Below are 16,560 nucleotides of genomic sequence, written 5' to 3' on the forward strand. Positions count from 1 at the left end.
TTGTGCTTGGAGGATATTCTAAGTCAGGGTTCTAGGGTTTAGCATTAATCAATAGATGCTTCAATAAGAGAAATTCACTAAAGGGTTTTCCTCTCAAGAAAAGAGAGGTTTTGGCCCTGGCAAAGAGCCAATAGCTTGTGCTCTTGTTCTTATGTTTTGGTAGCAGTTTGGTGAAGTACACACACATGCATTAATAATAAGAAGAAGAAGATTAAGCTAACAATAAAAGTAAAAAGACTCCACAAATTGTTATCAAGTAACGAAGAATCACACTACACCACTTTGCCCTAGATTCATCAACACTACAAGGGCAGAGGAATGTCAAATTTGGGACCTGTGCTCTAATACCATGTCAGGCTAGCATGGTAACTCCCAAATGACTACATTCTATTAAGATAAATGTCATTATATAAAATCAGAATGGTCACGCTTGGGATTCACATTCCAGGGTCTTTTCCTATTCTAGTTTTTCTATTTACATATTTGCATAATTTTGCCCAATCCCAGAGGATTAGGTGTCTAACAGGTACAATCTTTTTTCATGGCAAGAAGATTGCACCCACATAGCAAAATATCAATCTCACATCGAAAATGTTGCCCACAATTGTAAATAAAAATTTCCATCTCCAATTTGGTGGTCATAAGTGTCAGTGTTTGGCAGGTTAGTGACAAATTCCAATCATGGGACTAGATTCCTCTTTTTGAGAGGACCAATTTTGACTATTGAAGTGCTCAATTTAGACAAGGGAAAGTTTATTTTTGAAGAAAATCTCACATATGCACCAAAGGACAAATTGACCCAAAGGAGAAATTGGACACCTATGAATGGCTATAAATACAAGTCAAATGGCACTCATTTGGATATCATCATCATGATCATTCTTTTCTCTTTGGGTTTGGCTCACATAGGTCTGACGCTAGGTCATGGAGATTAGTTCGTACAAGTCTGAGATTGCAAGGTTTGAGATTTACAATTGACCACATGTTTCGACAATTGACAACAGAGTTCGACAGTTGACTGCAAACAGTGACAGTTGATCGCAAGCTTTTGAATCAAGGTTTTGATTAATAACATTGCTGGGTTCATCTCATGGATGTTGTTTAGTTAATTTTGCTACATAAGATAATGGTTGAAGATATGGATCATTGTACTCTCTTTTGTTGAATCATTCAATGGCAATCTAATAAGAAGAATTTGAAAGGGTTTTCCCCGTAGTGGGTTTTGCGCTAGTCTCTGACGAATCCTAGTATCTCTATGTGTGAATGTTTTTCTTCTATTGTTCCTTTATGTTCCATTGCATTGATGATGATGATGTTCTTTCTACATAATTTCATATGTTGTTAAATAATGTTATGATGTTATGGGCTGAATTCAATGTGTAAATAATGAAATGCAATTATCTAAAGCAAAAACAATATAGCCCTAAGAAAGTCTTAACAATAAGTGGTTTTAAACTCGCGTTTTCTCTGTGCGAACAAAAAAAATGTATGTTGTTGTGTTTCTTCAACTACAAGGTGGGAAAGAACTACATCCGTACCTTTTTTCAAATTTTGTTTTTTAAGTCCCTGAATGTGCTACTTATTTTAAGTTGGTGTGATTTTTTGGGTTCGTGGGGAGTACAAGAGGTTACAAACATTGGGAATACCTCCTGGCATCAGAGCATCTTGGACCTTTAGTTGAATAGTCAAGATGCACCCTACCTTGTGGAGCACACTTTGGTCATATGGCACTTGCCTTTACATACAATATGTTGATGTCTATGTTCATAAGAAGCAAAAAAAATTCCGAGTATTATTTGATACCTGTAAAGAGTTTCGTGATTGGCTCCTACACCATTGCCCAATACTAAAAGAACTTGTTTTGTGGTTTTATATGTTGAATTATAGATAAATCCCATGTTTGCTTGATGAATATGGAAGTGATTCATTTTTGTTATGAACTTTAGGCTCTGCATTGCAATTTTACAACATTAGCTGGTTTATGCCATAGAAAAATAATGGTAAATGATGGCTCCCAGTACTCATCTTGTCAAAAATGGATTTTCAAACACTTACTCCTTTATATTTATGCATTAAATTCTCCAAAAATACTAAAATCAAGATGGTGATTTGATATTTTGTAGTATATGCCAAAAGAAAACTAAATATTATCCAAAAAATAATAAAAAGCACCATTCCAACGTGTACATTGTTTGTTTAAGTACATACAGATACATCTCGCAACCATTAATGTCTAGGTATGCACATGAAAGAAAAATTTGGGGAAATATGCCAAAAATATTTATCTGGTGGTCAAATATCAAGTCCAATTGCATTAGTTATTTCCTACTCGTGTGCTTTATGCTTCCAGGTTGTATATTTTGAAATTGAAGACTAAAATGTTGTGAATGAAGAATTTCAAGAAGTCAATAATAGAACTTAGATTAAAAGAAAATTCATCGCATGGGCATAAAAGGCACATGGTTTACCAAATAGGAAGACTTTTTACATTGTCAATGAGGTTTTTTACATGGACTTTTGATTAGAATTTCACTCTTTCACAAAATTGAACAGATCCACTCCTGAAAGCTAAAAATGGAAGATTGAACTTGTGTCTGATTTTAGCCTTTCGAAGCATGACAATGGCCTTCTATATCGAATGACTACTGTGTCATGCCTCATGCATAGGCATCGTCTAATCGAAAGTCAGGATGACATTATGGCTGCAGTCTCCCGTGTCAAGGATACAAAGAATCAACTTGATGTGCTAAATCAAAATCACTTAGCGTGTAATCAATCCTTATCCTTCATGGTGACTGTAAAGGTGAGCTGCTGGTATGGGTAAAACAAAACTCCTGTTTACATAAATTCAAGATATTTACTGCTGGAAGATCATACCAGTTGATAAAGAATATCAATTCATCTCACTTTAATTCATACCAGTGGTACTCACATTTGCATAGGTCGAGGAGTAGAGATATCACTTAAATTTTTCATGATCAAACCATTGACGCAAGACAACCTATTGAATAAAAGTAAAAACAATGTGGTTAGCGAGTCATCCACCTAAAAGGCAAGAAATTGCTGTAAGATTAAAGAAGATTAGCAATAAAATAGATCTTTACCGGACAGACAGGACTTGTTCTCAGCCCATCATGAAGTTCATGAGAAGAAATGAGTAGCTTCACAGGACGAAATCCTATAGCAATGTTTTGCCCTCTGGTATCTGCGAAAGTGATTAGTTGCCGCTCTAACAAATGCTCAAACGCCTGTAAACAAGGTATCAACATAGAAACACAACAATCATAAAGTCATGAATCTCATTGACAAACAGGTTATATCAAATCACAGTGGGTCTGCAAAGATAATGCACGATAAGTAATCAACAGTGAATACACGATAGCCCAAGAACAACTAACAGAACAAAATACATATATAATCAACAGTGAATACACGATAGCCCAAGAACAACTAACAGAACAAAATACATATATATGCCACATAAGAACCATAGTTTTAAAAACCAGAACTGGTCTTCAAACCCACCACTTATCAGACTGACTTTCGAACCGGAATCAGATTCAGTAAACTGATTTTTTTTTAAATACATAAAATAATAAAATTTTAATCAAAAAAGGTATTTTCAAGATTGCAAAACATTAAAAACAAAATATGCAAAGTTTGCTCAGTCTATATACCATGCAAGGGTGAATATATCAAAATGGAACCAAATGGAATACATATCAGCAACAAAATACATAATCAATGAGCCTCTAAATGGCTGTTAATTTGGCAGCTCAGGGACAAATTCCCCTCCTCTGGACAGCCTTCCTCGTCAAGAAAGACCCGTCCTAGCCCTTGGAAGAATTTAATTTGGCTAAAGAAAAATATTTTTTTAATATAAAACCCTCATGTACTCAAAAGGACAGGTTGGCCCTAAAGAGAAATTGGACACCCTTGGATGGCTATAAATACAAGTCAAGAGAACCTCTTTTGGACATCATCATCAAGGATCTTCTTCTTCTCTCTCTTCTTTGGTTTGGCTCACACAGGTCTGAAGTTGGTTCACGGAAATTGATTCGTACAGGTCCAAAATTGCAGGGTCCGAACTCGCACGTCTGAATTAGAGCTTTGGTTTGTAACCGCAGTGTTGGAACAGAAAAATTTTGGTTGTAGTTGCACACATACAGGGTGATCCCTGCGTTTGGAGCATTTCAGCCAACCACATGATCTCTAGCTCCGTGTGGTTTGGACCTAGGGTTTCTGTTAACAGTTGACCGCAGATCTTGAGATTTGACCACAGGCTTGGAACGTTGACTCTGATCAATATTATTGTTGGGCTTATCTCTTGGATATTGTTTGGTTGGTTTTGCTGAATAGTCTTGTGATTGAAGAATTGGAATATTGTACTCTCTCTTTGCTGAACATTTTATGACAATCTAATAAGAAGAAGAATTTGAAAGGGTTTTCCCCCTTGTGGGGTTTTTCCTAATCTTTGACCAACTTAGTGTCTCTTATTTGTCTCTTATTGTTCATTGCATTTATTGTTCTATCTACAATTGTTATTGATCATTGGAAGATTAAATTGTTTTGAAAGATTGCTAATTAAAGATAAGAATTGGGCTAAAGTGATTGTAACAACATAGAACAGTGGTAAATTAACATGGTATCAGAGCTAAGGTGAGGACAAGCCCAAGGAGACAAGAAACAAGAGCAATCATTCTTGAAAGAAGTTGAAGAATCCTATTTGGTTTGGTCAAGATGTCTACCTCCTACTTCAAGGATAATGAGAAGCTTGGTGATTCATCTAACTTTGCTACTTGGAAAATTACGTTGGAAGTCATATTGGATGACAACGATGTTTCGGAATATGTACAAGGAAAGGTACCTGAGCCTCTAGTGCATGCTTCTCTTGCTATCAAGTCCAAGTACAAGAAAGGTAATCTCAAAGCTAAGAAGATTATTATTGATGGTTTACAAGATCATTCGCTCGTTTATGTTGGTACCTTAAAGGAATCTAGGGATATCTATGACAAGTTGGTCGAGATGTATGAGGTCAACAACTTGAATCACATCCTCTCTTTGAAGGATCAACTCAAAGAGATAAAGATGAACAAGGGAGAATTTGTGCAATCCTATATCATGAGGGTATCCCATTTAAGGGATCAATTGCAAGTTGCAGGTGAGCAGGTATCTGATAGGGAGTTGGTATTGGTCACTCTTTGAGGTCTTCCTCCTATTTGGGAAACCTTCATTACTACTCTAAGCAACAATAATGTATTCCCGACATTTGATGAGCTCGTTGGTAAGTGCACTCAAGAGGAGATCAGGATGATTGACAAAGGGAAAATTCAAAAGCGTGAAGAAGGAGAGCCCTCCGCATTTGTTACTCAAGATAAGAAAAAGAAAGGTAAAGGGAGACCATCCAATCAAAGAAAGTCTTCTCCCAAATCCAAGGACTCCAAGAGAAGGTCACTATGCCCGAGCCTGCCCGAGAAAGAGAGATGCTCCAAGATCAAACCGAGGCTACAACAATAACAGGTACAATGATAGAAGAAGAAACGATGATAGAAGAAGAGGTGATAATAGATTAAGAAGAGATACACCTGATGATTGAGAAGGAAGCTATCGTCCTCAAAAGAGAGCAAGAAATTCCAGGTATGAAAATAATGCAGCTGCTAGTCAATCTAAATATATTCCTATTTTCGCTTCTTCTAGTTCTTCTCTTCCATATTCGCATGATAGCTGGTTGGTAGATAGTGGGGCTTCTAGACACTTCTCTAGATACAAGGAAGTCCTCTCCAATCTGGATGAGAGGGAGATAGGTTTGAAGATCATTCTTGGGGATAACTCTACATATCAAGTGAAAGGTTTTGGTTCTATTAAATTTGATTTGTATTATGGGGAATCCATTCTTCTTCATGATGTAATGTATGTTCCAGAACTAAAGAAGAACCTAGTATCTATTTATGCCTTGGAAGACAAAGGGATGAGAGTAGCTTTCATAAAAGGTAAAGTCCTCACATGGCCTGGGGAATCCTGTATGAGGGATGCATTCACATTGGGATCTAGAGTTGAAGGACTCTATAGAGTTAATGGGAGACCTCTACTGGAAATGGTCCATGACACCAATCACCAAAGTGAGCTATGGCACCGCAGGTTGGCACATCTACATTATGAAGCCCTACCGAAGTTGAAGAAGCTAGTCTCTGGGATGCCTGATGTTCAAGCAAGTCATGATGGAGTATGTCTGGGATGTGCCAGTGGAAAGAAGACAAGGGGACCATTCCCCTCTAGCAGGAATAAGATGGATGATATTCTTCAACTCATTCATTTTGACCTTTGTGGACCTATGCCAGTGCATTCTCTTGGTGGCCATCTCTATTATATCATATTCATTGATGACTTCTCCAGGAAGACATGGATATACTATTTGAAGCACAAGGACGAGACCTTTGATATGTTCAAAGACTTCAAGGCATTGATAGAGCATCAAACAAGGAAGAAAAGGTCTTCAGGTCCGACAATGTTGGTCATTACATTTCAAATGGGTTCATTGACTTTTGCAAGAAGGAAGGTATTAAGAAGGAAACTATTCTACCCTACAATCCTGAGCAAAATGGAGTGGCTTAAAGAAAGAACAGGTCTATTGCGGAGGCTACCAGATGTTGATTTGGGGTAGCATCGGATGTGCTCTAAGCCTCAAATTTTGTAGGGAGGCTTGGGCACAGGTATTCCAAAGAACTCAGAAAGCATTTTGGGAAATTCCACGCATAACTGATTTTATTAAAATAATTCATATTTTTAATGGGGTTCCTAAGTCTAAACTTAGGAATGTAAAATATTAATGGGAATTAATCTAATCAGGGGTGAAACTTCAAGAAAAAGCCATGGATCAAGCCAAAACGATCTAAGCCTTTGATTAGGATGTAATCTAGGTCGTTGGTTGTCCAACAGAAAGATATAAGAAGGGGCTTGAGGGTCATTTGGAAGATACACTGAGAGAGATCAAGAAATCGATTTTCTAAAGTGAGAAGTTCTCATGAGGAAAAATCGATTAAGGAGATCTCTTGCAGCAGAGGGGAAAGGATAGTTGGGTTGGAGGATCTTCTCTGGAACCCCGAATACTCAGCAGAGAGGCAGAGATACACTAGTGGAGGCAACACAAACCCAGGTAGGACTGACACTGGGCCAAGAGGGCCCACGCAGTGCCAAAAGGGTCAGCACAGAGAAAGAGTTTTCCTCCTACAAAAATCTGAAACTTGTTGGGGAGCTGCCAAATCAATCGGGAAGGTTGACATCAAAGCTCCAGAAGGAAATGAGACCCAACGCAGAGCTGACGTAGAGCCTCAGAGAGCTCCACACAGGCCCACGCAGTTACTGTGAAGGGGCAGCACAGTTGTAGCCGGGATAGTCAGTTCAGTTGCCGAATCAGAGGGATTTGTCGGGTGAAGTGAGGTAATCTCACTAAGTTTTTTGCCAGTGTCTTTTTCTCTGTAACTGGATTGTCAAAGAAGCATCTAGAGTTGTATTCAAAACTACTACTTAATAATAATAAACCCTCAGAGCTGCTGCATTGGTTTTTTTCGCGGACATTTTGTCCAAAAATAACTGTGTCCTATGTGTTGTATTTTTCTTTCTTGCTCAACATTTTGTTTCCGCATATATGTTAATTAAGTAAAGGTTGCAAATGTATTTGCTTCGATATTTACCGTAGAGCACAGTAAATAACTTGCATGAATTAACAAGTAGGAGAAGTAACATCAGTTTGCTACAATGGGGATTCTGGTGTAGGAATTTTCACATGGTATCAGAGGTAGTGCAGGTGAGACAAGACAAGCAGAACCAGAAACCCTAGCATTGAGCAGAAGGGGAAATTGAAAAGTTACAGGATGCAGCAAGATGAAACACCATAGGGTTTGCGCAGTTCTAACCAGAGGGTCAAAAATTCGAGGTAGTCTCTCTCCAAGTGTGTTGATGGAGAGAAAGAGCTTCCAGTTCGAATTTTTCCGTGGCAGAGGGAGCAGCGCTGAGCCTGTGTGAGGAAAAGTTGGTGGACACAAAATTTCCAGTATGCGGCTTTGTCGGGCTGAAAAGACATCAAAAGAAAGAAGTAATAGAGCATAGTGAGGGAATACTTCCTCAATGATTTCTTGCCAAGGAAATCAGCATTTCTCAATTGTTGAGCAGCAAAGGAGCAGCAACTTACCAGCTTCATCAGGTAGTGCGTAAGGCAGCCTAGGAGCTACGCTATAGGGAGAAAGAGGGAGTTGTTCGACTATTTTTGGAGGATATGGCAACTAGTGGCTTGAGGGATCAGGACAGGTTGGACAAGGGTTCCAACTATGCCATCTAGAAGGCTAGAATGACTTTCCTTCTAGATGAGCATGCCCTTAAGATGTATGTTGATAATGTGGTAGTTGTCCCAGCAAATGCAAATCTGATGAAGAAGTACAGAGCTGAGATGCCTAAGGTGAAGAGAATGATCCTAGATGGAGTCAAGGATCATGTTGTGTGCCACATTGCAAGCAAAGGGATTGCTAAGGAGATATGGGATGCCTTGGCCACCTTGTATAAGGGATCTTCTAAGCAGCGGAAGATGTACTTAGAGCAGAAGCTGACATTTGCTCAGATGCAGAAGGGAGAACATGTGGATCCGTTCCTCACGAAACAGAAGGAGACCCGTGATGAGTTGTCAGTTGCTGGTCATACACCTTAGGACTCGGAGTTAGTGAGACTGGCTCTGAAATCCGTCTCAGATGATTGGCAAATCTTTGTCCAAAGCATCCTGGGCAGAGCAGCATTGCCAAATTTGGACGAGATGTGGGCAGCTCTGAAACAAGAAGAGTTGAGGAGAGACCTGCTCGAGGTCAAACTTGACGGGAGTAGCTATAGCAGTGGGTCGAAGCCCAAAGTGGAGGAAGAGGATAATGTAAACCTTGCACCGAAGGGATAAGAGGGGCAACAAAGACGAAAGAAGGATGTCTCCAAGGTGACGTGCTTCAGGTGTGGCGAGATGGACCACTATGCATCGCAGTGTTCTTTGAAGAAAAAGGATAAGTATGAGAAGCATGATCTCAAGGTTGCAACTGTGAAGATTGACGAGGAGTTCGCCATAACAATCAAGATACCTCCAGGAAGGAGGTGGGTTGATATAGAGTTGCAGTTAGAAGGACTGTAGATGTGCAGGATCCTTGAGGAGCCCACCTCTTGGATCGTCAACTTGCTACGAGAGCCCATGATCAGGAGTAGCGGGATGGTGGAGTTTCAGTTGGTGCCATGGAGTGTTGATTCAACAAATGCAGTGGCTAGAAGAGCTAGAGACTAAGCAAAGCATAGAAGAGAGGTAGCAGTGCGAGTGCAGAGCTTCAACAGCGCAGTGGCTTCAAAGGCAGCATGGGACTAGCAGCAGTCAAGATGTCAGCACTAAGGTGTATCCACTGGATACTTGTCTGGGCGTTTTCAGTTGCTTCTCTCAGCAACTAAGTTGCAGTACAGATACAATGTTAGAAGTGGCAGTACTAGCAGCATAGCAAATGCAACATTTGAGAGGGAGTTGCAGTGTAGATGCAGTGTTGGGTGTCAGGACCAGCAGCAGCACGAATGCAGTGGGGGCTGTAGCATGGATGCAGTGTTGGGTGTCAGGACCAGCAGCAGCACGGATGCAGTGGGGGCTGTAGTATGGATGCAGTGTTGACAGAAGTAGTGTTGGCAGCGATACAGTAGCGGTAGCAGCACATTGGTTGGTGGATAGCAAGTCAGACATCAACAGCTCAGAGACGATGCTTCAGAGACATAGCTGTATGCAGAGAGGCAGTGTATTGCTAGAGCACATTCCTCTCTAAGAGGGAGTGTTGATTTGGGGTAGCATCGGATGTGCTCTAAGCCTCAAATTTTGCAGGGATGCTTGTGCACAGTTATTCCAAAGAACCCAGAAAGTGTTTTGGGAAATTCCACCCGTAGGTGATTTTATTAAAATAATTAATATTTTTAATGGGTTCCTAAGTCAAAACTTAGGAAAATTAAAATATTAATGGGTATTAATCTAATCAGAGGTGAACCTTCTAGAAAAAGCCATGGATCAAGACAAAACAATCTGAACCTTTGATTAGGATGTAATCTAGGTCGTTGGTTGTCCAACAGAAAGATATAAGAATAGGCTTGAGGGTCATTTGGAAGATACACCGAGAGAGATCAAGAAATCAATTTCCTGAAGTGAGAAGTTCTCGGGAGGACAAATCAATTGAGGAGATCTCTTGCAACAGAGGGGCGGGGATAGTTGGGTTGGAGGATCTTCTCTGGAACCTTGAATACTCAGCAGAGAGGCAGAGATACACCAGTGGAGACAGCGCAGACCCAAGGAGGACTGGTGTTGGGCTAGGAGGGCCCACACAGTGCTTGATACAGTGCCAGAAGGGCTAGCACAGAGAACTAAGTTGGGTGTTTTCAGTTGCTTCTCTCAGCAACTAAGTTGCAGTACAGATGCAGTGTTAGAAGTGGCAGTACTAGCAGCATAGAAAATGCAACATTTGAGAGGGAGTTGCAGTGTAGATGCAGTGTTGGGTGTCAGGACCAGCAGCAGCACGGATGTAGTGGGGGCTGTAGTATGGATGCAATGTTGGGTGTCAGGACCAGCAGCAGCACGGATGCAGTGGGGGCTGTAGTATGGATGCAGTGTTGACAGAAGTAGTGTTGGTAGCGATACAGTAGCAGTAGCAGCACATTGGTTGGTGGACAGCAAGTCAGACATCAACAGCTCAGAGACGATGCTTCAGAAACATAGCTGTATGCAGAGAGGCAGTGTATTGCTAGAGCACATTCCTCTCTAAGAGGGAGTGTTGATTTGGGGTAGCATTGGATGTGCTCTAAGCCTCAAATTTTGCAGGGATGCTTGTGCACAGTTATTCCAAAGAACCCAGAAAGTGTTTTGGGAAATTCCACCCATAGGTGATTTTATTAAAATAATTAATATTTTTAATGGGTTCCTAAGTCTAAACTTAGGAAAATTAAAATATTAATGGGTATTAATCTAATCAGAGGTGAACCTTCTAGAAAAAGCCATGGATCAAGTTAAAACAATCTAAACCTTTGATTAGGATGTAATCTAGGTCGTTGGTTGTCCAACAGAAAGATATAAGAATAGGCTTGAGGGTCATTTGGAAGATACACCGAGAGAGATCAAGAAATCGATTTTCTGAAGTGAGAAGTTCTCGGGAGGACAAATCAATTGAGGAGATCTCTTGCAACAGAGGGGCGGGGATAGTTGGGTTGGAGGATCTTCTCTGGAACCTTGAATACTCAGCAGAGACGCAGAGATACACCAGTGGAGACAGTGCAGACCCAGGGAGGACTGGCGCTGGGCCAGGAGGGCCCACACAGTGCTTGATATAGTGCCAGAAGGGCTAGCACAGAGAAAGAGTTGTCCTCCTGCAGGAATCTGAAACTTGTCAGGGAGCAGTCAGATCAGTCGGGAACATTGACATCATAGCTCCAGGAGGCAGTGAAGCCCAGCGCAGAGCTGACGCAAAGCCTTAGAGAGCTCCATGCAGGCTCACGCAATTTACTGCAAAGGGGTAGTGCAGTTGTAGCCGGGGATAGTCATTTCTGTTGTCGGATCAAAGGGATTTGTTAGGTGAAGTGAGGTAATTTCACTAAGTTCTTTGCCAGTGTCTTTTTCTCTATAACTGGATTGTGGAAGAGCATCCAGAGTTGTATTCAAAAGTATTGCTAAATAATAATAAACCCTCAGAGTTGTTGCACTAGTTTTCCCGCATTGGGTATTTCCGGGGACGTTTTGTCCGAAAATAACTGCCCTATGTGTTGTATTTTTCTTTCTTGCTCAATATTTTGTTTCTGCATATATGTTAATTAAGTGAAGTTGCAGATGTATTTTCTTCAATATTTACGGTAGAGCATAGTAAATAACTTGCATGAATTAACAAGTAGAAGTAACATCAATTTGCTGCAGTAGGGGTTCCTATTAAGGAATTTTCACACTAGAGCTATGCTGCATGATCAAAAGTTACCGATGTTCCTTTGGGGAGAGGCAACAAATACAACGGTCTATGTTCAAAACAGGGTTCCTCATCAAGCATTAGATAACAAAACTCCGGGAGAAAAGTTCACTTGTACGAAGCCCGGTATTAGTCATCTCAAGATATTTGGTTACCCCGTATACTTTCATGTGTCGAAGGATAAGAGAAACAAGCTAGAAGCCACCGGAAAGAAAGGTACGTTTGTTGGGTATTGTGAAAATTCTAAAGCATTTAGAATATATATTTATGGCCAAAGGAAGATTGAGTTTAGTAGGGATGTGACCTTCGATGAAGATGTTGCCCTTGGGAAATCTAGAGACCTTCCTCCACCTCCTCCGAAGAAAGATGATGATATGGACATATTAGAAGGTCCTTCTGTGTCGGAATCTGAGAAGGACATTGTTGATGATGTTGAAATATGTAACTAGAATCGGTCTTCATAAATGTATTTGAGTCACAATGAAATGTATTTATCAAAAGAATGAAGAAAATATTTTTATTATTATTATTATTATTATGACGTTTTAAAGCATGGGTTTCATGCTTGGGTCATCATGTTTTAGTTCAAAGTCCCCATTAGGAATTCTAGGGTTTACTCTAAGTCAATAGAGTCATTGAACATTTAAAGAGGCCCTTCTTGGGCTTTTGAATCATGTAAAAAGAATTATTTTTGAGTCAAAAATGAATTATGTCACCTCCACACCAAGTCGGCCTCAAGAAAAGTAATTTGACCTCACCAAAAGCCTATATATTGAAGCAATTCGATTCATTTAGAGGAGAATCACACACACAAGTTCGATCTCCTAGAATAAGCCATGAAAAAGTGGAAAGTAGCTGTGGAAGAAGGAGAATTGAAGAATCAAAGATTGTTGGGTAATCTCTCTCTCTCAAATGTGTGATTTTCTGGGTTACGACATCAAGGTCGAAGTTCTTTTACAGCATAAAGAAGTTTTGTTTACGGCATCAAGGTCGAAGTATGGCATCAGGGTCAAAGTATCGCTTCAAGGTAGAAGTGTTGCTTCAAGGTTGAAGAGCTAAGTGCTTCAAGGTCGAAGTTGTTAAATTAAGATCGAATTTGCTAGGTCAAAGATACTACTACATCGAAGTGTTGTTATTGCTACTGCAACATCTAGGTCGAACACAGTATTGGAAAGTGATCATCTGTTGAAAAAGGAAAGAACTGACTTGGTGTGGAGGAAATTTGTGTCTATGTCAAGATTCTTGGATTATCTCAGGAAAACTATTGAAGGAAGAATTGTTGATTGGGTTTTCTCCAAGATTGGGTTTTTGCCCTGGTTGTCTGCCTGCATTTGTTGTCCTTGATATTCATGCTATTGTTTTGGTAATTGCTTGATGAATTAAGATAAAAGAAAAACATAAGAAAGTTAATAAGAACACAAGAATCTCACAAGTAATTATCAAGTATAAGAAAATATTTCTGCCTTTTCGATTTTCTAACATGGTATCAGAGCTAAGGTGAAGAAGAAAGAAAAATGCAAGTTGAAGATCTATTGAAAGATCTCAAGAAGTTAAGAAAGGGTTCATATAAGGAGACATTACAAGGAAAGGAGTTTACTACCTTCAAGGACAATGTCTAACTCCATAAAGGGAGAGAACAAATTAGAAGGAGCATCAAATTACAGGTCATGAAAAAGAGGATAGATCTAATCCTCAAAAAGAATAAAGTTTTGGATCTAGTCTACAAATGAATCAAGTGAAGCAAAGAAAGCAAAGTTTAGAGAAACAAAGATTTTGGCCATGAGCCTAATAGTGGATGAAATGCATGGAGTCAAGATATCTTTAGTAATCAACAAGGAGAGTGAAGAAGAGAAAATCTCGAATGACTGTTCCGCTCATCACGAGAAGAAAGAAACCTTCAAGAAGTCCAAAGGGTCAATGTTACAGTCGTCACAAGATGGGTCACTATAGAAGGGATTGTCCGAAGAATCCAGTGAATAAAAGAATAGAGATCAAAGAAAATTTGTCGAAGAAGTTTCACCAAAAAAAGAACAAGATGGAAGGATCCGAAGTCAAAGACCTACTTGTTAGGGACTCTATCCCTAACGTTGTATCCCTCAAGTTTGGATTAAGAGGGAGCCCCCACCACTTTCCAAAGATCAGTATCTTACTCCTTGTATTATCTTTTATATTTGGTTTCTCTTACTTATCGAAGTTTGTTTATATTAAATATTAATCACATTTTTATTCATATTTTCCTTGTTTAGGAAAGGTTTACTGAATACTCAAGGACTATGAAAGAAGGCCTCACAAGGCAAAGCATTGGGATTACAAGGTTTGTTAAGAAACAAACGAAAGGCTTACTGAATACTCAAGGATTATGAAAGAAGGCCTCACAAGACAAGGCATTGGGATTACAAAGTTTGTTAAGAAACAAAGGTATGCCTTAGACCATAAGTTTTGTTCTCTTCATGATAAAGGTATATTTATTCTTTTTGGTAATCTATTCTACATTACTAACATTGTTGTGTCTATCCCTCCTGAATCATAAAGATTCTTGATCGGGTGATTCATCATTAGATAAATCTACCCTCCTCATATCTTTGATTACTCTGGTGGAACCCTAGAAAGGTTATTTGTGAAAACCCTAATTTAAGGATACGTTGATGATTATGTGTGAAACCCTAAACTACTTAAGGTTATTGTTGAAGTCAAAAGAAAATTGTTTGATCCTTTGATGATGTCATGTTTGGGGTTTTGGTATGGTTATGAAAACCCTAACTTGTTAGGGTTGAATGGTGATCACTAAAATCTCAAACCTTTGAAGTTTTAGTAAATTAGGGTTTGTTGTGTCATGTATTGAAACCCTAGATCTTTAGGGTTTGGTAGGGTGTATAAGCAAGACCCTTATTTTAGATAATGTCCTAGGAATGAAATCCTAGGTATATATGTGTTTGTCCGATCAAAACCCTAGTTTGATCAAGTTTGTTATATGTCTAACTTTAATATATTGATATTTATGTCATTGGGTTTGACTAACACATGTTATGATATGTTTGTGAATGATGATGGAATCCTAGATACATGTGTTGACCTAATTGTTGATTGCAATGTTCCTAACTAGGAGATTCAGTGATATACAAAGCAAATAAGCAAACCAACATTCAGCAATGAGACAGAATAAGTAAACACCCATAAAAACACTGCAAGTACAATAGTGATGGAATGGTGCACCTGGGCTTGTCTTAAGGCACAAGCGTGACAAAACCCAAGTGAGCAAATGATGGCCCTAGTTCTGCCCAATTGATGCTCCAAAGATGATCTGCGCTGCCCAGAAAACTGCACTGCATGTTGGAAAGGATGTGTTGGAAACTTCACTTCTCATGCTCAGAAAATGTTGCAACTTCAGCTCCCGACTCCTCAACAAAAACCCACCAAAACCCAAAAAGGGTTTGGCCTAGTTCAGACCCCCGAAAATCGACCCCCAAGTACCACATCCTCCTCCTCACGCTGGGAATCACGACCTGTCTAGAAATGGCTGAAAAGGCTCTCCAAATCACCCCCAAATGCTGAGATGTTGTCCCCTATGGCTTTCCTCTCTTCTCCCAGCTGACTCCAACTTTGTAGCTCCTTCCCCCAACTCCCACATGAGCCCAGGAATGGCCCTCTACACAGTCCTCAATGATTGTAAGTCGAGCTGCCCAAAAGAAGCAATCTCCCAATCCAAAACTCTCCCCAAGGGTTGATCTTTTGATGAAACTCCAACTCCCAAATTTTCTCGGCAAATGCTGCCCAGGAGCACCCAGAAATCACTATTGTGTGTTCCCCTCCTCCGTGCCCAGAAATACACATTGATGAATCGAAGGCTGAGTGATGTGGTTGTAAAAAATCCTCCAGTTCTCCTACAAGGTAGTACGAATTGCCTTCCTAGGGTGGCACTCGAAGTCCCCCAAAGAAAGGTTGAGTCTCCCGCCTAGAAAACTCGATGCTAAACAGCTTGGTAACTCGGCTAAGAAGCTCAAGCAACACAAATGAGTTCAATGGTCAAATGATACCTTGAGTTGGGGATTTCCTTATAACTTCATGAGCCTTCCTTTCCCCATGTGGGCCCCCTCTCCCAAGCCATTTGATTCCCCTCCAAGGCAATTCGAATTGCCCAAGTGCGTTTTCCCACGTGGGTGGGCCCCACCTTCAACTAGCAATCTAATTCAACCTTTTTTCTCCTAAGCCCCTAAGTAAAAAATGTATGGGTTCTTTCATTCACCAAAATTTATACAAAATTGTGGAAGACTAAAACCTGTTACAAATATATTTGGGAAGGGACATGACAGTCCTCCCCTCCCAAATGTTGCTTTCCCTCAAGCAACTTCAGCGCTGGATGCTCCAAAATGTGTTCACCTTCCCATGTGGCATCCTCATCTGGCAGGTTCTTCCATCGCACCAAAAACTCCCTGATGGTCCTGCTCCTTAGCTTCCTCTCCCGAGTCTCCAAGATGGCCTCTAGTTCCAAAACCAAATGTCCCTCATCATCCAGTGGGGGTAACTCTATAATTGTTGTCACATGTCGTCCCAACACCTTTCTAAGGCA

General features: G+C 40.1%; 1 protein-coding gene across 3 annotated transcripts in view; it reads right to left on the reverse strand.

Annotated features, from left to right (window-relative positions):
• Window positions 1-2,331: 2,331 nt before the first annotated feature.
• LOC149215132 (origin of replication complex subunit 4-like) overlaps window positions 2,332-16,560 on the reverse strand; it is a 357,573-nt gene continuing 343,344 nt past the window's right edge. The window contains exons 16-18 of one of the 3 annotated variants that reach the window (XM_089392537.1): window positions 3,105-3,248; window positions 2,933-3,001; window positions 2,332-2,811 (exon numbers count right to left, since the gene is read on the reverse strand). In XM_089392537.1, the coding sequence (XP_089248663.1) occupies window positions 2,960-3,001; window positions 3,105-3,248 (186 nt within the window). In that variant the 3' untranslated portion in view covers window positions 2,332-2,811; window positions 2,933-2,959. Of the gene's footprint in view, window positions 2,835-2,932; window positions 3,002-3,104; window positions 3,249-16,560 lie in introns of all 3 variants that reach the window. The other 2 variants (XM_089392536.1, XM_089392535.1) reach the window with 2 other exon arrangements.

This window comes from Pinus tabuliformis, chromosome 1_1, assembly GCF_031772625.1.
Source record: "Pinus tabuliformis cultivar Carrire ecotype Pingquan chromosome 1_1, CPIR1, whole genome shotgun sequence".
NCBI classification, from domain to species: Eukaryota; Viridiplantae; Streptophyta; class Pinopsida; order Pinales; family Pinaceae; genus Pinus; species Pinus tabuliformis.